The sequence below is a fragment of the Aphis gossypii genome, chromosome 1 (genome assembly GCF_020184175.1).
Source record: "Aphis gossypii isolate Hap1 chromosome 1, ASM2018417v2, whole genome shotgun sequence".
Lineage (NCBI taxonomy): Eukaryota > Metazoa > Arthropoda > Insecta > Hemiptera > Aphididae > Aphis > Aphis gossypii.
In genome coordinates this window covers 32,734,289-32,758,997 of record NC_065530.1, presented here as the reverse complement: position 1 = coordinate 32,758,997, position 24,709 = coordinate 32,734,289, and the positions used below count along the sequence as shown (strand labels likewise).

At 23.1% G+C, this 24,709-nt stretch overlaps 1 protein-coding gene across 1 annotated transcript in view; it reads left to right on the top strand.

Annotated features, from left to right (window-relative positions):
- The window catches only part of LOC114132267 (glutamate receptor 1-like), a 170,400-nt gene extending 146,078 nt beyond the window's left edge, over positions 1-24,322 (top strand). The window contains exons 14-20 of the mRNA XM_050198138.1: positions 9,000-9,198; positions 10,612-10,856; positions 13,647-13,746; positions 14,660-14,800; positions 22,172-22,246; positions 22,849-22,940; positions 23,481-24,322. Coding sequence (XP_050054095.1) covers positions 9,000-9,198; positions 10,612-10,856; positions 13,647-13,746; positions 14,660-14,800; positions 22,172-22,246; positions 22,849-22,887 — 799 coding nt within the window. The 3' untranslated portion in view covers positions 22,888-22,940; positions 23,481-24,322. The remainder of the gene's footprint in view (positions 1-8,999; positions 9,199-10,611; positions 10,857-13,646; positions 13,747-14,659; positions 14,801-22,171; positions 22,247-22,848; positions 22,941-23,480) is intronic.
- Positions 24,323-24,709: the final 387 nt, after the last annotated feature.

Genomic DNA, 24,709 nt, shown 5'->3' with positions numbered 1-24,709 from the left:
GCATAATAAAACTACAAAAATAAAAAATAAAAATATTTATTATTATAAACTATTAGGCTTTGAATTTAACACTTGATTCTGTTTATTCTGTTCATCTGTTGTAATTAAAAATAAAATAATTATTGAGAGTCAAAATACACATGAACAAACAATGAAAATATTTACCATTAAAGGTGGACAAAATTTAAGGTAATTCTGAGTATTTTGGATTAAATAATATATTTTTAAAATTTAAAGTTAAATATATTTAGTTATTGTTGTATTTATACGAATTTAAAATTAAATACTATTGAAACTATAATAAAATGTAGGTAGTACGTAATTATAAATTTATTATTTCCGAATTTCTGTAGGGGTTATATCTTTCAAAGGGTTATGATCTTGTGTTATGCAGACCTTTTATACATCTGTTCTATATTTATAATATAAGTGTTAATAGTGTTGTAATTATGATATAATAATATGGTTAAAATAATCATAATGATTAAAAAACCTTGATTTCTATACTTTAAATTTGAGTTTTATATAGCTCGTATTTTTACATAATTAATTAATAGCAGATACTTGTATAGTATTATCATTGTTATATAAACAATAAATATTCATAATTTTAAATATCATAAAATTATTAATAGTTGATTCAGATTATTTATTTTGTGTTTTTTATAAATACCTTTCAATTTTATAACTTCTAGCCACAAATAAATTTTAGTATTAAGTATGTTTTTATTAATCGTTGTACCATACAAATATAATAGATTAAACTAGAACGGAAATTCATCAAAGAAATACACAGCTCTTATGGCCGCTCAAAAGAAAAATGGCTGGACGTTGGACCTATTGAAAGAGTTTAAAAATAACTCAAAATACGTTTTGGGAAAAGTAATTTTAAAGGCTGAAAGCGTTAAATCTTTTAGTTTACAAAATAAAACATATTATCATAGACTACGAGTATATTCAGTGATAATAAGCTTTTCAAATTGGTGAACTAAAATTCGGGTGGCTAGAGTTTCCATTCTGTTTAAATCTATGTTATGTTTCATTTTATCAAGAATACAATTTATTTTTATAAATTTAAAATGGAAAATCAACAAAATTTATGAACTTTAATAGGTAGTTATATAATTTATATATGCAATTGGTTTAATCAGAAAGTTATATTAAAAACGATATTTTTCGTTTAAATTTATTTTTGAATTCGGATGAATGTGTTAGTTTTTCATTGATGTATGTTTAATTTAAAACATTTTTTTTTCAAATATAAGTAGTTAGTAAAAAATTTTAAAAATTTAATATTAATTAATATTAATAATATTAAAATATATATAAATATATATTTAATATATTAAAAATATTGATATTTATTAATTTTAATTTAAAATATTTTTTTTCAAATATAAGTAGTTAGTAATTTTTTAACTTCGACGCTTGTTTTCGTTAGAAATCGGACAAAATTTCAGAAAGTTCAGATATATCAAAACTTAATAAAAAAACGCTAATTATTTATTTTAAAAAATAAATTCCATTTTTTGTTTTAATTAAGTTATAAAAAAGGTATAATATATGTATAGATATTTTAAATGTTGTATTATTTATTTGGTTTTCAATACATTTTTTTACATTTATATTTGTTATATTAGTTTTAACTTTGATATTTAAAAAGAGATTCCTTTTAAAATGTACTTTGAGTATTATAAAAATATCAAAAATTCGCTAGAGCTATTTTTTTTTTTTTATGCGTCTGAAGTTCATATTTTAACGAAATTGGTTATTTAAAGTAGAAAAAAGGATTTTTGGATAAAATTAGTTCAACTTACTGTATTATACTTTATTAGTATATTATTATATCAAAATAATTATTAATAAAATGTCCATAAAATATAGGCTCATATACCTGCATGTTGTATCTTCTCAGAATTAATAGCATACCAAGTGTTATGATTTATACAATTTGACACATCCAATATCGTAACATAATCAACGAAAGCTTACACTCAACACATACTATGCAGCATAGTGACTTCCTTTGCTTTTTTTATTAATTAATTTAATATATTATGAAATCATATTGTTTGATATTATTCTTAATAAGTATAGGAAAATAAGAAAACATTGTTCTAAATTTAATTTAAAATGAATTATAATACAAATTTAAAATTTTTTATCAAATATTTGTGATAAAATTGAATAAAAATCAAATGTTATGATAGTTAATAAATAGTATTTTTTGTTATAGCTATAACAATAGTAAATATTTAACTTCTCCAAAAAATATTTAGTAACGTAACAGATAATAATAATTAGAGTAGATAAAAATGGCAATGGTTTAATAATTATGATCATACAATATTTAAGATGTTTAGTGGCTGAATTATATAAGTAAAATTATTATTCCCAGTTGAATAATATGTTAAAATAACTTTTAACCTTTAACAGGTAAAAGTATTATAATCTACGTTTTAAGTGCTCATATCTTTTAAAGTGAATAAAAATATGTTTTCTTTTATAGTTTTAAAGATATTTATTTACAGTTCACTTTAAATCCTTAGATCAATATTTTGTGCATAATTCATTTTTTTCGCTCTATAAAATCAAACTTAAGTATTTATTTCGTACTAAATTATAATCTAATTATAATTTTATTTACTACCTATTACAGTGTTCAGTAAAATGAACAAATTTAAAAAATCCTACTCCACTTTATTGAGTACTATATAAGACAAAAGCATTTTAATTAAACAAAATAATTGATTTTTGATTTAAAATCTATCAAAATCACAAAATCAAAAGTATCTTTTTGCATTAAATAATTAATATATTAATACAGTTTAATTGCTTACAAAATTATTTAATGTTAATCTAGTTGATCGGTTATAGTTTTTTATGTTATTTAAAAGCAAAATAAAATAATGATTAAACTTGTTTTTTATTTGTTTAAATAATATAATATGTCTTCAGAAAAAGTATATTATAAATACTTAAGCTACAACTGAAATTTGGATACTAAAATTATTTTATCTTCGAATATTTTTTATGACCCCTTGTTTAAAACACATGAGTATGAAAAATTCGGAAATTATAGAATTTTAACAATTATTAGTATTTTTTGTATAATTGACTTTCATGTTTTTGGATACAATACTGTAAAATATAACCGTATCTCATATATCTAAGCAATTTTCTGGCCCATTAAAATTATATTACATAAATTGTAATCTTTTTAGTGTAATAAAAATTTTCCCTTCTTCTGTACCTTTCTTTTTGTATTATATGTGGTCACACATGTATAGATATAATATATTATGCCTGATCACTCTGTATGTGTGAGTTGTGTTACTACCCATGTACCTGTTCATTAAAATCACTTGGCTAAAGACAATTTGAAATTCGCATGTGCTAACATAGTTAACATATATATTTATGTTCATGACCATCGTGATCAGAACGAAATGCAAATTTATTACCTGAACGGAAAAGCTATGGTCATTGAAATTTTTGTTTACCGTTGTGACATTAAAATGGTAAAAACAAATGGCTTAATTACTAGTATTTTCGTATTTTAATGCTCCATAATCATAAAATATGACTATATTATATTCGTATATAAGGTTACTTCAATTATACATACACTGGAATAATTTTTTTGGACTTGCCTAAACATTTATTGATTTAAATTAATTTCTTATTAATACAAGATTGGATTTTTCTTAATACGTATTTCTAATGAATAAATATAAATATATATTATCTACTTTCAAAATGGTTATAGATTCATTGTTATTTTATGATTTAATATATCCAGTTTAACTTATTATTAAATTTATTTATTTGATTAAAATAATTGATTGATGCAATTTAAAGTAATCAATAACATTTTAAAAAGTAATAATTACGTCTTAACTTTTAATGTTAGTCCTCATACTTCGTTAAATTTGACTATCTTGAACCTTAAGTTTCTTGAACTTACACTATAATTGAGTATTTTGTGTAATAAGTAATTAAACTAATTGGTTTTATCATTAAGGTTTTACTTAAACAGTTTATTACCTGTAAATAAATAAAACCTACTTGTTGATGACATCATTATTAATGGACTATAGAAGAAATTGGGAAAATATTAAATACCTAATAATGACTAGATACTCGTATATTAGGAAATCAAGAAATGATTTGAATTATTTTCAACTTGTACAATCTTAAAAAAACAATAATGAGTAAATTCCAATTACTATGCAACACAAAAAATAATCTAAATATTTAAATTATTTAATTTATATCATTTATACATATAAAAAATGCAATTTTATCACGAAAAGTAGATAATAAATCAATATTTAATCGTCTTAGGCCCGTTTTTTCAGTCATATTTACCTGATAGTTAGAGACATTTTACTGTCAGTTAAACAGAGAGCTAACTGAAACTTTTCAGTTTATCAGTTAATGGTTAAACATAACTGTAGGATAAAGTGGGTTGAGTTATCTATTACTTAGTAGATTAATATAAGTACTAAAAATACTTTTTTAACCAAACAGTTTTTTATTAACTGATATTTTAAAGTTTACTACATGCGTTAATCACGTGTGATAGCTTTTTTTTTAGATGTAATAATAAAATTATTAAATGATTACAATTATTATTTAATGATTTGATAAGTTTTACAAATGTAGCATGATAAAAACCCACATCATTATCATATTGATGCAATGGGCTATTTTTTTATACATTTAAAGAATATTCAAATTAATTTCATATTCTGCCATTATAGAAGACAGAACTATAATTTTCTCATGTAAATGTTATTTCTAAGTTAATTAAAATATTAATATTCGAAATCTGTAAAATAATATTTATGTAGGTTAGATTTGATTATTTTATCAAATAATATATTTTTATTAAATCACTAATAAAATTAAACTACAATAAACATAAATATATATATTGCTTGAAAATTGTTACACAAAATGACTTATAAAGTATTCTGGGATTTTGAGAAACAAAAAAAAAATGTTTTTTGTTGCTGCTGCAATAGATTCCCTGTTACTAGTTAACTCACACTTACATAAACATTTAATTATTCATCAGCTCATAGCAATATACATTATATAATAATTGTTTGTATATAGAACAATTTTAATATAGGTTTAAAAAAATACTAATATAAGTTAAGGTTAAAATAAACATATTATCAAGCAAGATACAAAAATGCGCAACGTATGTGAAAAAGATACCTACAAGTATAAATGTATTGCTTATTTTTATTTTTATACATCATAATTTACACTAATAATAGGCAGTTAATTAACAAAAACGATTCATTCAAATATTTGCATTGTATTTGTAATGAATATTTAAAATTTTAATAGTTGAAAAGGACAGCTTTTTAACTAAAAAATATAATTTATTAAAAACGGGATATTCATTAATCGTAAAAGTAAAAAGATTACAGTACCTAGGTGGTTACTTCATTACAAACAAAATTAAATGACTATACGTTAATATGCATAACTATTATGGTAACTACACTATACTGTAAGTTATATAAAAGTTTTTGATTTTAAATTTTCAAAATACAATATTATATATTTACTTTTTTAAAGTTACATTGAACATTCCGTACGTATTTTATTAAAACATTTGAAATCTGACACTATATATACATATTACCTTTTCATATATTCCACAACTATTTAATATACCTGATATAATAATTATTTTATTAACATATGTTACTGTCAAGAATTGCATACATTTTTATTACATTTTTATAAACAAAATACAGTATCATTTTGAGTTATGATACAAATTATTCTTGTATAGTTCTTAGTTGAATTTTAGAAGTACTCATGGTTTTTCAGAAATTGTATAGAAATTATTTTTATTTTCTTAATTTAAAATATAATTTCAATTAAATAAAGAGCGTTTGCTATATAACAGGAAGAACTTTCATAACTTGTTGTTTAAAAAATACACCAAATTCATAATATAAAATATACAACAGAAGCTCTTGCAAATTAAAAAAGTTTGTGCTTCTACGCGATTTGATAACTTACATATTTTTAAACGATAATATAAACTTGTTAATTAAAATTTAAATAAAAAATTTAATTTTAATTGTTGATATAATTATGTATATTGAAAAAGTTTTTTTTTTTTTTAAAATGTCGAATGTTATTCTTATAAATACACAACTTCTTTAAAAAAAAAAATTCGTATAATTTCGAACACTTTCAAATCATTTTATAGTAAGAAATCCATGAATATTTTTTTTATACATCGAATGTTTTAAAAATGAATACATTGAATACAATATTCTCCATGATATTTTAACTATATTTAAAAAAAAAATTCGACTGAGAAGTGGAATTAATTTATTATGAAGATTTGAAATTAAGATTTAATTTATGACATTGTATATTTACCCGCATATTAACTATTTTACCTTAAACGATTTTTGATATGTTGTTCTAGTTAAAAAACAAATAGCCGTAAGGCGTAGATACTAAAAATGTTTGTATGATAATTTTCTATACATCATATTATTTACAAAATACTATGAGTTAAATTGTAATATTTTTTAAATTTTAAAATCTTTCATTTTTTTTTTTTTTTTTATTTATAAATGTTGCTATACAATTTTTTGCAGGGTAAATGCTAGAAAATGTAATATAAGATCCCAAAAAAGGGTTTCTTAGAAATATGTAAAAATATTTAAAATACATTGGAATTATTTTTATTATAAGTATCTGAATTCAAATTTTTATAAAGGTTGTCAAATTCACGGCAATATTCAAATTGTTTCATAATAGGTTATACTTAAAAATTAAAATAATAACTTAAATAAAAAATACACAATCTTATTTTTTTTATGGATAATTAAAATATAATATATTCATAATTATTGATATTGCATATATAAATTATAAATAAGTATATTAATTTTTTTGTTATAATTCAAAAGCATTATTTATTGAACATATTAAACTATTACAGTTTTACTTATATTGTTATGTTTTAGACACGTGATGATTTTCCAAATGTAATTTTTTTTATCAAAAATGAATTCAATATTTTATTCAGTGTATTAATAAAAGAAAAATGAATTACTTTTTCTAATATTAATAAAAAAAAAAATATATATATAATTAAACATACTTGATATAGGTTGATAGATTGTCTCTGCTCAGAATCGTTTTTAGTATGCAACAATAAAATACCGTTGAATTTAAATTTAATGCATAGTATATTATAATAACTCATTTAGAACTTGTAATACTTCACAGTGTTACCTAATTGTCCATTCTTTATATATATAATGCAATCGTTGAAAATGTGATTTTTGGAATTTTCAAATATATTTTAAAACTATATTCAAAACATTTATATATATTATATAAGATAATATTATATCCTTTAAGGAGTATCTTATGAGTTTATGACAATACAAATGTCTATTTTTTTAAATGTAATCCATTCTCTTTACTTTAAACTATACAATTCATATATATATATATAAATTGATGTATCTACTCAAATTAAAATTTAAACTAGTACCTTTGGAGTTATTAAACATTATAATATATACTGAGGATAATAAAGTCTATGATACTAGTTCTAGGAGCGGTCGGCTATGATTATACAAACAATTAAAACAGATATGATTTTAATTTTAATTTAGCTATGTTATCATTAGATATATTTAGAAAATTACTACAAAATGTAAAATGTCAATAAAGTAATATCTATATTATATATAATAGTTTATCTACTACATTTTCGAGTCAACTAAAAAGCAAAAAATAAATATTCTTCTTATTAGGTAATCAAATTTCTTATAGAAGTTTATTCAAAATATAAATAAATAATGAGTGAATATTAAATAACAATATTATTTATTACCTGCTATTAAATTATAAGATTATGTCGACATACCATAGAACAGTAGATAACATTATGATATAAATTGTTTAAAATTATTAAAAATATTTTTAACATTTTATTTGTATAATGAACAAATAAAAATTAAATGGCAATGGCAGAAATTTGCTAAAATTATGTTTTGAATTAATACAAAAACTAAATTCGTTATTTTTTGTTTAACTATACGATTTCGTAAACATTTTTACTTAAAATTACTATAAAAATTTGAAATTTGTATTTTTAATTTTAGTTCGCTATAAAAACGAATTTTAAGAAATGTTTTATTAAGTTTTCATGCCTTCTTTTGGTACTTTAAAAAAATAAAAATCTAAAAAACTTAAACTTTAAGATTAATATAAATATTTCTTAGTGTTATTGTATCTATAAAATAATAATTTAAGTATAAGTAATGTTTTAAGCTTTAGTAATTAATATTTGTTGAATAATAAAATCATAAAGTAACAATTCAAAAATTTATTGTTATAGGATAAATTTTGATTAGTTTAACGTTTGTATAATGTACAATGTCATCATAATTTTCAATAGTTAAATCGTTTATAAATGTATTAATTATGCTAATTTTTTTTTAACTATAGTAAGACAATATTTAGTAGGAAACTATGTATTACATGTTTCAACGTTTTGGCTAAGTATGAATATTTTTAACAACAAGAACTAAATAAAGTCGAAAATTGTATTATCTATAAACAGCTAAAAAAAAAAAAAATTCCAAAACATTTTAAGAATTTTATCATGTCAGTAAAATGCTAATAAAAATATTTTATGAGAATTTCAAGTATTTACGTTTATTTATTATTGCATAATATATTATATTATAAAGTAAAATAATAACATGCAATTATTTTGTATATATTTATACTTTTACCGCACTTTTATGTTATTCACAAATATAATGGTATTTTTGGTGATGAATAAGTCATCATTTATTTTGACTCATTTACTAATTGTAGAAATATTACATTAATTCTAATTTTATATTTAAATATAATGTTAAATAAAAAAAAGAAGTAATAATAATGTGAACATAATAATAATATTGTTCATAAATCTATGTGTATAGGACCACTCCGGGACGTATTGTTGGAGCCGTCTGGTGGTTTTTCACCGTGATATTGATATCATCGTACGTATCTAATTTCACCGCGTATTTGATCGTGCAGAAAATGTCTACACCAATCAGTACACCAGAAGATTTAGCTGCACAAACTGAAATTGAATATGGAGTTCTTCGTCATGGGTCTACTTGGGATTTTTTTAAAGTAAGTAGTGCACCTATCTACTGTTTTGAATTCACAATTGTGTTTTTATAAATCAAAATATCTTAGATGCTATAAAACTATATAAATTATAAAAATAATAATTATAATTTGTCTACAAATAAATTGGTAAATTCATACTTTAAACTATAATTTATAATATATTATGTTATTTTCATACATTGATTTGAATTAAACAAATGTAAAAATATCAATGAAATACTGAATGCATATTTTTTTTACATTTATATCATCGTTATTTTTTTTTACCGAATTTTAAAATAATACTGCTTATAATTTTAAAATAACAATTTTTCACTAAAATTTTTTTTACAATTTTAATTATATTTTTATTATATTTGTATACAACCTGGGGCCAACTTGTTTATACGTATTATTTCACCGTTCTGAATATTAAACTATACATTTGTTTCATTATTATTTGTATTATTCTGTAGGAAATAAAAAAAAAAAAAATCATTTTTTATTCAAAAACTTTATGTCTGGTAGTGACTTTGTCATCGTCGAAGTTTGGAATTATTCTCAATACTTGATTGCCCCTTTTAATAAGTTGTTTATCCAACGAAGTCTGCAAACGTCAACACCATTAAATTCAAACCACCAGAACTATGGAGATAAATTATTCACGGAATTCATTTTGTACTTTATTTTTTGAAAATTTAATACTTTTTCTCAATAACCTTCAATACATTTATCGTAGGGTACGTGAAAAACGATAATAGAAATAAAAATAAAATCCATAGATACATACGTAAAAGGTGGTGATTTAATATATAATTTCTCATTACGTGTTCAATTTTTGAATTCTATCGACTGTAAATCTTGGGTCTGGTGTAGCCACTCTTTTTTTCAATGAAAACTTTTCGTTTCGGGTCATTCACCACGGTCGTTTCTTCTGAATGTTTTCGCTTCATGTAAAAAAAACCTACAGAGGAGGATAAAAGAAAAACTGAAAAAAAAACAATCGATTACCGAATCACTTATAATCAATCGTTTTAACTAATATTTTATAAAATGAATACATGAATAGGTATATTAAAATGAGTAGTACATAAGTAGATTTTTTTCAAATAATTTATTTTATAGGTCAAATCACGATTTTATTTTCAAATTTAGTGTTATGTTTAATTTTATATTATTACTCAAAATTATTATTTTATAGATGTCATAAAAAAATAATTTAAAATTATACAATTTATTGAAACACAAATGTAAAATGTACCTAAAGATAACAATTTATAACTAATTTATTTTTAACTTGATAGCAGAAAATAACAACTAAATTGTTCTGCTTTTCATAGTTTTAGTAACTAATTAAAAATAAAAATAAAACTTAAACTATAATAACTATAACTATATAATCGTATTGCTAATATTTGTTTGATTACTATACAGAGATCGCATAGTTCGTTATACAGCAAAATGTGGCAGTTCATGAACTCACGGACACACGTGTTCGTGGATACTTACGATGAAGGAATCCAACGAGTAAGGAACTCAAATGGCAAGTTTGCTTTGCTTATTGAGTCCCCCAAAAATGACTTTGTGAACATGAGGAAACCTTGTGATACAATGAAAGTCGGACGTAACATAGACGTTAAGGGCTACGGTATAGCGATGCCACTTGGGTCTCCGCTAAGGTGAGACTGATCTATTTTCTTTTATATATATATATATATCATATATAATATTGACAAATCTCGTTTGGGGCTTTTGGGAAATAAGATCACCGATGGATGTGAGGCATGGGTAAAGGGACGCAAGTGGGAATATTACGCGCGTCTTTCGGTTGAATGACTCTCTCGGATTACATTCCGCGAAATCACATTTTCCAAGACGAGAGTCTGATATGAAAAAAGAAAAAGAAAACCCAATTTTCTGCGACACATTTTTGATCATAAGAAGAATAAATAAATATATATATATTATACACATGAAATTATATACATATATATATATATATATAGATATAGAGTGAGAGACACTCATATATTATATATGTGTCTATTCAATGAGATTTGTAATAACCATTGGTTAACTGACGCTGATTTCAAAACGTTGGTTTCTTTACCTATATGTCTTTGTAATATTTTTATTAGAATATTCATGATAAAAACTGAATTTTCTCTAATATTTTTCTGATGACAGAAAATGTAAAACATTGTTGAGTTGAATTTAGGATGTCACTGGGTGAAAATTTAAATAACCGGAAAATGTATTTCAATTTTTCAAATATAAAGTTAATATTATTATTATGTTAAATTGTAGATGAGTGTTTATTTGAATTCAATTTTAAACAGTGGGTAGACAAAATTAATTAAAACTCAGGTTTATTATTTTTATAACCTGTTACACGTTATGAACTATTCCACCCCAAATATTGTATGTAGTATAACATATTAATATTTTAATAAAATATCTTTTGCTAACTGGCTATATAAAGTTAATTAAAAATGTTAAATATTTAAAAAAAAAGTTTGTCATTAGCTATTAATGTGTATGCGAAAATGGTACACAACTTCCTATTATAAGGCAATGCTATTAGATACACAGTGGAATTTTATATTATAAGTTAGTATATGCTATTTAAAATTTATAAAGATAAGATTTTAATAGTTTATTTTCATTAAGATAAACATATTCTATAAGTTAAGTGTTTTAGAAAATTGAAAAGCTTATTGGATTCGATTAAAAGCTATTACACATTATATGTATAAAAATATTTTATTGATACTTTGCGTAGTTATTTATCAGATAGCCGCTATTGGACCATTGGTCATTTTCAGTTTTAGAATTAAATAATATATTTTCGTATGATGAGATATATTTAATATTATTTTATAATAATAACACTATTTTATAACACTGTTAAATTAATTGAGGGTTATTTATATTTTGTCAAGCAAGTTGGCGGCCCGTTTGTATTCGCTCGTGGTAGTTTAGTGAATGAGTTCGAGTGGTAGGAAAGTTCCTCAGACAATAAATTGGACAGTTTAAAGTTTTCTCTAATATTAAAGTAATCCATGAATTAATATGTGTGTTAATATCAAGTTACACTATGTATATTATGTATATAAATACCTATAACCTGTATGTTCTTTAGACATAAAATGTGAGAAACTTACATGTAGCCTATGTGAAATTTGGAGATTATTATTACTAGGACATTAGAATATTAGATTAACACATTTTCACATTTTCATATTATCAGTGCTTTTTGTATTCTTTGGTTGTTTATATAGAAATTCCAATGCAACAAATAGGAATATAATCTATGGTTATTAGTACCTAAAATAGATAAATATAAAATTCAGTGGAATAACATAATTATTTCAAAAGTTTATATCATTTATGATAAATAATTTTTATTAAATAGTTGAAAAATTTAAATACTTTTGTTTTAACTTACAAAATAATATAATATTATATTTTTATACACTTTTTTTTGATTATTGTTTATTTATTTATTTTTTAGTAAGTAATAAATCCTTTGTATTTTTGTTTTAATGGTTTTATATATAAACAATATTCTCGTTCAACATTGTTTTACCATCCGATCGAATCCTATAAGCGATTTATAAGGGTATCAAGAGGGTCCCCAAGGGCCATCGAAAAATGCTCTAGAGCCAAAAAATGGGGAACTAGTAGAGAGGAATGGTGGTGCTTTGCAGTTTGATCTATATGATTGTCCTTCCGTTAATTTTATCTCCGCCCAAACGGTATTCTCTTGGGTCTATTCGAATACAACACCTATATTGAACTTATTTCTCTTTTATGTGCTTTGCTCCAATATTTTGGTACATCGAACGGCAATTTATAACTTTGTGAAAATTATTAAACTACACAAATAAATGTATCAGTAGGAGGTCGAGAATTGAATCTGTATAAGTCCTACTAACAGTGGATAAAGCAAATATAGGTATTTAAAATATTATTCAAGGGAATAAGATAATATAATAGTTGAGTGTTATTAAACTAATTTGATATAATATTCATTATTACTACCTACAAACTATACTAGCATTAATGACTTATATTTTATCATATATTACATAGTTAAGTAATGGTATTTTCGTAAAAGTTTTAAAAACTAATTCCATTCAGTTGATATTTTAATATTTTAAATATTTATAATTCATTTTTATTTTTAGACTTAACATACTCGTAGATCATTCGTGCTCTTTCCATAACCTTCATTATTCTCAATCTACTTTTGTGAATAGATATCTATAAATCTATGATGTTTATTTCTAATATATTCATATTTTCTATTCTTCTGTGACTGTTTCCATCTTTGTCTTGGACGATTATCGACCGATAGGTCCTGTTTATAATAACTCATATTGTTTTATATATTTATTGTTTATAAAATATTAATTTTTATACTTCAAATTTATAAAATTAATGTATTTGTTTTTGTTGTTGTTTAGGAATCGAATAAATGCTGCAATTGTACAATTGACTGATAGTGGTGATCTTACAAGGCTAGAAAACAAATGGTGGATTGATGAGTGCGGTTATGAGGCAAAGGTAAGTAAAAAAAAACTAAAATGTCTTATGTTTTTTCTCAATCATACCTACAATGGTAAATTAATTGTTTTAAATTTTTATGATCGATATCAATAAAATTATTTCATGTTGTAATACGACTATTTATAAAATTCATAAATAATAGAATGATTAAAAATGGGACAAAGCAATTTATTAAATGGATTAACGTGGTATTGTCTTAAATGAATCCTTAAATTTATTTTGAATCATTACAATATTACTTTTAATTGTTATTGACGAATATTTACAAAGATATTCACAGTTGTTTAATTGTGTATATATAACTACTTTACCTATAATGTATATTTTCAGTCATTCATTTTTCAATTCTTATTCCTCCTTCTTCTCTTATATTTGTATTTTACGAAAAACTTGAAAAAATATATTGGCTATGAGAAATTACTCAAATTACATAATTCGATATTGACTAAATGCTACCTAAATTCACTTCAGTGACTTAAAAAAATATGGTTTTGTAATAATGAAATGATAGAAATCCCAGTTTGAGAAAAAAAAATAATGTATAAATAAAACAATTCTAAAGTCATTTATTTTTTCCAAAGAAATATACATCGGGACTTGGCCACTTAAAGACCGTTTTGAACAAAAATGGTAGTTGAATTTTTAAAACTTTACTTTCAGTCCATTTGCTTGTTCGCAGTTTTACATTACTAGCAAACCCGCAAACGAAAAAACGAGGGGAAAATAGGTTATAGCAGCAATTTATGTCCTTTTTTATTTTGAACTCGGTGCAGGAGTGCAACAGTAACTTTTTTCGCTTTTCTCTTTCCTTGTTGTGCGTCATAAAACACGAAATATCACTGAATTTTATTAAAAATAAAAAATCTAAAATTGCCAACGTTTTACATACCGCACGTCTTAATTCCCGCAGGAGTCTTTCCGCAATGCCGAGCTGACGTTAAACAACATTGCTGGTATATTTTACATACTAGTACTGGGACTCATCGTAGCCATTGCCGTGGCATTATTCCAGTTTTGCTACCGGACGCATTCAGATCAAGCCAACTCAAAAGTAATACGATTATTATATATTTTGTTATACTTAAATATTATGGTGTTTTATAAATAATGCAATATTATGTGTATGTTGTATGCATAACTTTGCTTTGAGTATCAGCAGCTCAGTGCTCTCAAATTCTAATGGTATTATGACATTATATCTTCAATTGGGTATTTTTTTTCAGTATTTCTGTATTTTTTCTGTATTTTTAGGTACCTATAATATTATGGTTGTTAATGAAAATGTGATTTTTAATGATAGAAAATAATTCTTATGACAGGTGTAGTTATAATAAAATGATTTTAGTTCTAAAAGGTTATTGAATGTAAATACTGACGAGGTTGGAATTAATAAAATACATAATATTATTTAATTTTAATTTCTTTTTAAATATATTTTTAGTTATCAATGCTCTACAACATTGATATTCATAACTAACCATTGAGGCTCGTTACTTGTAGGTTTATCGAAGACTAAATTGTTCTAGAACAACACATCTTTCAAGACTTTTAATTTAAATTATGTTAATTTCTATATTTGATAATCATTAAAAAAAATTATTCGTCTAAAAAATAATATTTTTCAGCTTTAATTTAAAGTGCATTTTTTGATTTTGGGCTTATGAATAGTTAAAATAAAAAATAAATTATTATAGTTGTTTTTATTAACATTATCTAGCATAATCAAATTTGTTTTACCATATTTGTCAAATTCAATGAAATGTCAATGAAGTTGATATGAGTTTGAGATATTAATATTATTATTCTAAAATCCTATATTTAATTTTTAATTTGATATTTTCTCAACACTATTCTATGTGTACGTTAATAATAATTCGGTTAAGTTTATACTGAACACAGAATTCAAGCTATTACAATAATCCTAATGAATAAAACAAATATTATTTATATCTTAAAATATAATGTATTATGTAATATTATATATATATATGTATTATATATATAATATTGCGCTATCATATACTATGAAAACTAAAATTAATCGATTTGTACCTATATGGTGTACTAAAAATATGATAATGAAATTATTCGATATAATTACGATTATATTAATAATTATTTATTAAATTAAATTATTACGCTTTAGTTTTTTACCTTTATTTGTATAAAAACTAAATAATTCTCAATAAACTAATACAAACATGTATTTACATTTTATACATTTTTGAAGTCCATAACTTATCAATTAGTGTTATTATTAACTTTAAAAAAAGTTAAATGTTGTAAGGATTATTATGCAATATATATATATATATATAGATATTTTTCAAATAAATTTTAATGTCTATCGCTTGTTCATTTTGTTATACGATAATACATTTTAACTTGTATGTACTATATAAACTTCAAAAGGATAAAGATAGTTGGTTAGTATTGCCTAGAGCATTTCCCAAAAGTTTACAATGTTTAGTATTATGGTTCTAGGTAAGTCTTTTTAAAGTTTTATAAGATGTTTATAGGAGTTTTAAAAATATCTACAAAGACTATAAAGAGTAAATACACTTAATAATTTAATTATCATTATATTGATTTCGATATTTTAAAACGTATATACAAAATAAGTTTTAAGTTTTTAAATTGGACATAATAAAATAACAGAAAATTAGATTGTCCTTATAAAAATAATGTTTTTGATATCACATATCAACGATTCTTTTTTTTATGTATCACTGTACAAAATATACTCTTTATTAAATATTCAGTAAAAGTATGCAAAAGAAATCATCAATTAGTTTCAAATTGATCTTTGTATAATAAAGTAGAGAAATTAAGAGTATTTTATTATATGAATAGATAATTTTTCAACTTTATAAATAGTTTCTAGAATTATTAAAAAATATACCAAAAACTTGTGAAAAATGTAAAAGAAACTCGTAAAAAATAGTTTTATAACTATTTTTTTTAAGAATTTAACAATGAACAATTCCTTTTAAGTATTTTAAATCAGCTTTTAAAATGTAAAAATGTTAAAGTGAAAAATATTGGTACTATTATTATTTAAAATAAATAGTTTATTGATTGTTTATTACTTAAAAGCATTAAAGTACAAAGAATTTAAGTGATGTCGTTGTGTCCTAATTTAAAATGAAATACTTTTTAATGTTATAATATGTTACAAAGATTAATGAAATATACCATATGTAACGATTAATAATATACTATTAATATAAAAATGATAAAATTCACAAAAAATATTTATCAACCTTTTTTTGTGTTATACACATTTATTCATTTTTAAATTTTTTTTTAATATTATCTCGTTTCTTGGTATTCTAAAAAAAATTAATGTACTTAATGTTTTCAATTATGTATTATCACAATAAAAACCCTTAGTAAACTACGTGTAAAATTGGCAAAGTTAAAAAAAATATTAGATCTTTAAACACAATAAAGATATCATAAATAAATGCTATAAGTATATTGAATCTAAGTAAACTTATTTTGTTTCAAAAATGTATTTACTTGGTGAGAATTATTTAGAATAGTATATAAATATTAATATTAATATTTTTTTAATAATAATAATTTATATTTTAATAGTTCTTCACCATTTAATTATTTTGTTTATCACACTGTTTATTTTAAGAAATAATTCCTCACCAAGTAAATATGTCGAGGAATGTCATATAGGACATTTGAAACAAACTGTTTCCATTACGTTCCTTAATAAATGTCTTACCCTAACTACTTTAAATATATGCAAATTAGATGTTGCACTTACAAACAGAAAACATTGTTGGTTATGCTATTGATATTGTTCATTAGTCATAACTCACTGTAAACTATGTTTCCAATTGAATCAATAAAAATTTAATAAATACAGTCAATTAAATTGTATTCAAATGATCATAATATTTATATATCAATATAATAAATTTTAATAATTGCAGTGATAAACCACTACATTACTTAACATGATGGGTTATTTGTTATCTAAAAATTAAAATTAATTTTTATAAAATGGAACGATAAACGGCAAACATAATTCGTATATACTTATGTATGTTAAGCAGTATTATCATAAACAATTTGTTTATTTCATACTGACCTACTGTAATATAATGTATATTTATTGATTTTCAATATATTTTCGTCTTATATATTCTAATATATTTGTATTTTGAAATTTACCTACTTAATTGAAAAATAAAGTTAAATTTTAATTACTTGAAGGATTAGAAACATACTGATAATTAAAAACTGATCATCACTTTAATATATTTTTTTACAATATTAATTAAAACTTACTGATTAACAAAAATGTAATTATTATTAAAGGGTACCTAAATACATACTATACTCAAATATAGTATTTTTTAATAACTAATACGTAGAAACAACGAAATAATATGTATTGTACATTTTTACAAATGGAAGTTATGTTTACAAACTGTAATTAATTTAAATTCGAATTAATAAAAATTATATTTCCATTGTTATAAATATATGTTTCATTGTTTCAGTATCTAATAACTATCTACCAACTAAATTTTAACAAATTTTCAAAATATCATTGAATTTCACGAAAGTTGCATTAATCATTTTAAGTAGGTATACACTTAATCATTAAATAACTTTCAAGTATTGTTCTATATACTTTGTTTTATGTCAAATTATACGTACTCCAGCTGTTTTTCAAATATAGTTTTCTTGCATAAAATGTAATTAATATAATAAATTGATTCCAATTCCTATTAATATATATTTTTTATATTTACAAACAGCATAATATGAGTAGCGTGGTTCTACTAATTGCATTCATTAGATACAAAATTTAATTTAATGTTATGTATTATAAATAAATAAATAAGTATGAATAAAAATGTATTTATTTGTAATAGTTAAATCATTTCATAGAGATATCACAAATAAATTCATTCCTTTAAGGTCTTAAATATAGGTGTTCTAGTCTTTATAAGTTGTTATGATAAGAAAAAAATTATATAGTGTAATTGCAATCGAAAAGCTATACGATACTTATAGAAAATTCCATTCATTATTATCCCAGCAATAAGTTTTAAGTCTTAAAATATTAAAACATTTTACCCAAACGGGTAAAAAATGTTTTGATTTTTTTTTATATAGTAGAAAAATACAAATTTAAAAAAATGGCATAACGTCACCTTTTAGCAACTATAATCAAACAAAGTGACATAGATAGCAGCAGAAAATTTATTTTATAGTAAAGAATAATATGTTAACGTCACCTGCGGGTTATTGCACTTACTTTAATAGAAAAAAGTTTAAAAGAACAGGCAAATCCACTATGCTGTTTTTTTGCTTTTAATTTTATAATGAGTTCAAATGTTTAATACTGTCATTTTTAATATTATATACTTGTAATTTATTTATATAATTAATAAGAGTTCATTAATTAGTGTCTTTTAAATAATACATTTTCAAAAATATTTTCTTTTTTTATGATCATCATAATGACTTCGAAGTTATTTTAATAATGAGATATACAAATAAAATATAAAAAAAGTAAAATATATCATCCAATTTTTTTTTTTTTTAACAATAATTGATATTTTAAATTAATTGCTAAGACTTTTTTCGGTTATTATTTTGTTTTTTTTGGGGGGGAGGGGGAGAACAAACATAAACATTAAATTTATATTTTTCCATCGTCAGCTACAAGAGCCTTTATATTGATACGAGTATTTTTACATTATCTTATATTATTTATAAATATTATAATAGACATACATTGAAATTATTTTATTATTTTTCAACTCTCACTTTTTTTTAAATATGATATAAATATCTGATAACTATCTGATAACCTAACCTTAAGTATTTATATTAACTGGTAATTATATTGACTTAATTTACAAAATATTGATAATAGTTATATTATTTAAATGTTTAATTGAATTGAGTGCATTTCAAAATGTGCAAACATGAAAAAAACAATCGTGTAATATTTTATTAATTATAATCGAAATACTTTACAGAGTAATAACCAGTTAGTGATCTCGTGTGTTCAATTATTTTTTGTTAACGGAAAAAGTTGTAAAAGTAAGGGAGTCTGAATAAATCCCTTTGGGCTTAGCTATTGCTGCCCGCAAAAAACCCTCCCGCTTCACCGAGACTGTGGCTTATCGGCCATCAATATAAGATCAAAATCCAATTTCGTTGACAAATTTTTTTTCCCGTTGATATATAACTATATTCCATTGAGACCTAAGAAAAAAACTGATATTTCATTACTTAATAAATAAAATATAAACTTTTTTTTACGATAAACTCAACCGTGATCGTTTGGCTGTATTATTATACTCATACTTTGAAGTGCGACTAAGGTTTGATTTGTATAGAAATACATTAGTTTTATTGTAATAAAAAATATTTTTTGAAATTTTTATTAAGATAAAAAAATAGATATTATATGAAACTATTGAATTTATTGTATTACTATATGCAATATGCATTGTTCACTGTATTGTATTCTTATCAATGCTATTTATACTTTTCTTTGGTTTAAGTTAACTATGCTTAAGAATAATATAAAAATCAGAATACTTATCTCGATCATTCATTTTTGTTAAACACTAATATTTATATAATATTTGTATTTCCCTTAGTTTTCGCCGAACCTATAACAGCAAAACGCTGCTATAACGTACAAACAATTTAAATATTATTGAAATACTAAATTGCTCGTATCTAGAATTTTTCTATAGACTTAAAAATAGTAGCAGATCATAAAGAAATGTCTGGTATAAAAAATTATTTAAAGATACGGCTTGTTTATATTATATAATAATATGGTCTTTGTGGATATTTACTAAAATATTTTTTTCTAGCGTTTAACAAGCGGAAAATATATAACGAACACATCGATTTCTGTCCATGGGATGTTGGATGTTCGTTCGTAATATATAGCCTACCACGGAAAACCGTTAATAATAAATATTGTTTTTATGCGCAAATGCCATTGCTGATAAAAAATTAAAAAAATTATCGTTGTTCGCAAGTGGTTAACGATAATGATTTTTTACAGTTGTCTAGTAGTTGTCTGAGACATTGATTTCTACAGTATTTAAAAGTTTACACGAGTTATAAAAATAGTATTGGTAATATAAGAATGCACCAAAGCCGTAGGTTAAATTTTAACTTTAACTAGACAGATATTATTTCCTCTATCAAATTGAAATAGATTTAATTGAGCTAAAGAAAGCCGGTAAAATTAGTTTTTGAGATGTTACGCTTTTGAACTGTCAAATAATAACATTCAGTTAACTTTACAATTTTAAATAGTTTAATCTAGAATTCATCGATTATTTAAAGTAGTTTGGTAACGTTTGAGTACTTTATTATTTCAAATATCATAATATGATATCTCGTTAACATAATATATGTATCATTAAAGGTGTATATTGCTAACAAATAACAATACATTTTTGTATTGTTTTACCACATGATCATCATTTGTATAAGCAGGGTGTGTATTTGCATCACATGGGTGTACTTTACATTTTATAATATATCTGTTGTTAAAATCAATAGATACTTTTTAAACACAAATAATAACATTTGAACAGTTAGGCATTTTTAATAATACAAATGATATATTTTTTAAAAATTTAAATTTAAAGTATTCTTGATTAAGTATTATATAAATACTTACATTCATAATAATAGATATTTTAAATATTATAATTATCTATCTCAAATTATTTTCTGCTATATCACTTTTAATTAAAAAAAAAAAAAAAAAAATGTTAATAATTATATTATTACAATAAGACTTGGTAATCTATTTGCAATCAAACGTGTGGTTTTGGCTATAATTACCTATTGCTAAATTTACATTTCACGAACAATTTCTAGAATTACCATCCCTTCTCGCCGACTGTTTTCAGTGGTGTTTTTTCTTCTAAACGTTTCTCCACTTTTATGATTCAAATTAACCACGGTGGGTGGGTTAGGTTAGGTTAAGCGGCACATCCTTAAACTCAACGCAACCTACTACGGTCACTTTAACGATAACAATGATTATTATTATAATATTGTTCATAATACGTAAATATCGACGAGAACATTACAATGATAATATATCATTATAATATTATTCGATAATAACGACGCAATACGATAATAGTCTGCCTGTCTAATCAACAAACCCTAATAGTAGTAATCGCGTTGTTGTTAGCCCGGGATCCGACGCGTGTAAAACTATTAGCGCTGGACCAATAAAACCACTTAGTAAGTTTTCCAATTAATTCGACGAAGACTGCGTGCCATAGAAATTCTGTGATCGCGCGTATACCTACTACTCCCGCTGTCTTGTTCCCGTGCTCTCCGCGGCTGAGTTTCGATTTCAAACTAAACCTAATACAATTTTTACTGTTTCTAGTTTCAGTTGCCGGACGCCGTGAAAACAGTCGGAAAGTACAAGAACAACAGGCACGACCCCGAGAACGGCGGCAGGGTGAGTGTTGTTCAATCGACGTAGTTCATAAATTATATTATATTACATACGTTATGATTATTGTTTTTGTTATTATTATACGGCACCGATTGTGTTGCAAACAAGTAATTGAGTTTACTTTTAAATTCACGCGTGTTTACACCGGTAAGGCATAAAATACGATGTAATATATACCTAGTGTATGACATAACAGTCGTTATTGAAAAATTAGATTTCCGCGTTCAGAATTATTTGTGTGCGAGGAAAATTCGATTTCGATTTAAACATTTGCACCCATTGCACATTTCGAACGAAACGGCAGTTTACGCGCGTAAAGTAGACGGATTGTCGCATCAGGTATCTCGTTTATCACTATCCGTCGTGAATATAAATTTATTGTAAGGCACGCAATATTATAATATTTACTTACTGGTAGTAGATAATATACTTTATACCATACGAGTTTTATTAGGCGTTAAAACAATCGTTTTTCTCTTAACACTATTTTAAAAACAATAAAAAAGTAATTTAATAAAAAAATACATGTTGTTTTTTTTTTTATCACATTTACTTTTATTGCACCTAATCAATAAAATGTTTTTTTAATTTTATTTTTCTTGTAGGAAACACCAGTGGACATGTGCAGAGTGATCGGCACGTAGGACAAATTATGTCTGTCTGTACTGCTTATTGAAACTCCCTGGAAATAATCTTTGTAAGTGTAAATGTCTTTATTTAATTTATCATAAATACAAGTAAAATTGCATTTGATTATTGATTTGTAAAATGTATAAATGTATACTATTTTATTTGCTTATTTTTACAATAACATCAAAAAACACTTTGATACTTAATTTAAACGAATGATTATAATCAAACTTATTAATCATAAAGCGCAAAAGATATTAAAAAAAAAAAAAACAAAAACAAACTAATTATTATGGGAAATGAATTGCTAGTTTTGTTTTCAAATTTGACATATTGTGTCAATTAACTGAATTATGGTCCTGACAGTTTAAAGTGAAGGATATTATTTTTAGCGTTTGACAAATCGCAATAATCAGTCAATATATTTTTAAGACATTATTTTTCATTTTTTTTTTATTTAAATAACGTTTGTTTCGTTACATATACTCATAATATTACTGCGAGATATTGTGACATTAGTGTCAAATATTTTTCGCTTGGAACTATATATAACCTACCAATTTGCTTAATACCATGCTTGTGACAATGATGTATTTATTTTCTTTAGATGAAAAACAATACGTTCGAGTCCTAAACGAAAAAGCCTTGTACATTCATTATATATACAGAAGCCCATCTCCCAGATGCAGATGAAAAACACTTTCAATTTTTAAACTCTGGAATTTGTTTTCCGATAACTTGAAATTGTTTTTTCTTTCTTGCTCTATATTTCTCTCTCTTTTATCTCACTCTCTCTCTCTATCTCTTTTGCTCTCTCTCTTTCTCTCATCATCTCTCTCGTATATCTATTTATATACCTGCATTTTAAATTGTGAAATATATATATGTATATTTATTATTATTATTTTTTGTATTGTAAACTCATTATTGATGTACATTTGTAAAAGGAAAATATAAAATGAACAAAAATAATTCTCACCTAGTAAATTAAACATAGTTATATTTCCGTGTTATCAAAAATGTCAAAATATCAGTCATTATTTTATCGTTACTATTTGAACACTATTAATTGCATTGTTTTATTTTTTTTATTTATTGTTTGTATGAATACATTTATAGGACGACTGAGATGATTTTGAAACAAGAATGTGTATATAAATATTATTCAATATGTTATACTAACTTTTTCAGTACTTACTTTAAAATATATTGTTTTGTTTTAACGTTGGATTTTTGAGTTGTTTTAAATTAAGTACCTAATGATAATATAAGTTGAAATTTATAATAATATTTAACGTTGATGTTGTTTGTTTTTACACGATTATTTTGTATTTTGTACAAATTAAAAAATAATTTTTTTTTCGAGTAATAACAATTTATGAACCTTATGAACAACTTGTATTACCACTAGAAATTAAGTATGTAAATATAATATTATATGTGCCATAATTGTTTTTTAAAAAGTGTTTATTTATTATCTTATTATGTCCATATAGTGTCAATCCTTGAGAGAATTTTTTTCCACTGAACTCAACTACGAACATAAAACATGATTGTAATCCTATTTCTTGTTTAATACTTTTTTTTAAACAAGTAAGTAAACAATAATATTTCAACTGTTGATAAAAGTAAAGTTTTCATAACAGTCAATGGTCAAATGCTGCGTATAAAACTTAATTAAAACGTTCTTGAAAACGAAAACGAAAGTCATAATTAAAAGAAAAGTACAACTAAAAATTAATTTTTAAAAAATTATATAATTAAATTTTATAAATACTATATAAATGGTATAAAATGTTTTCTTGTTAGACTATATATAGTATGATAAATATGCAC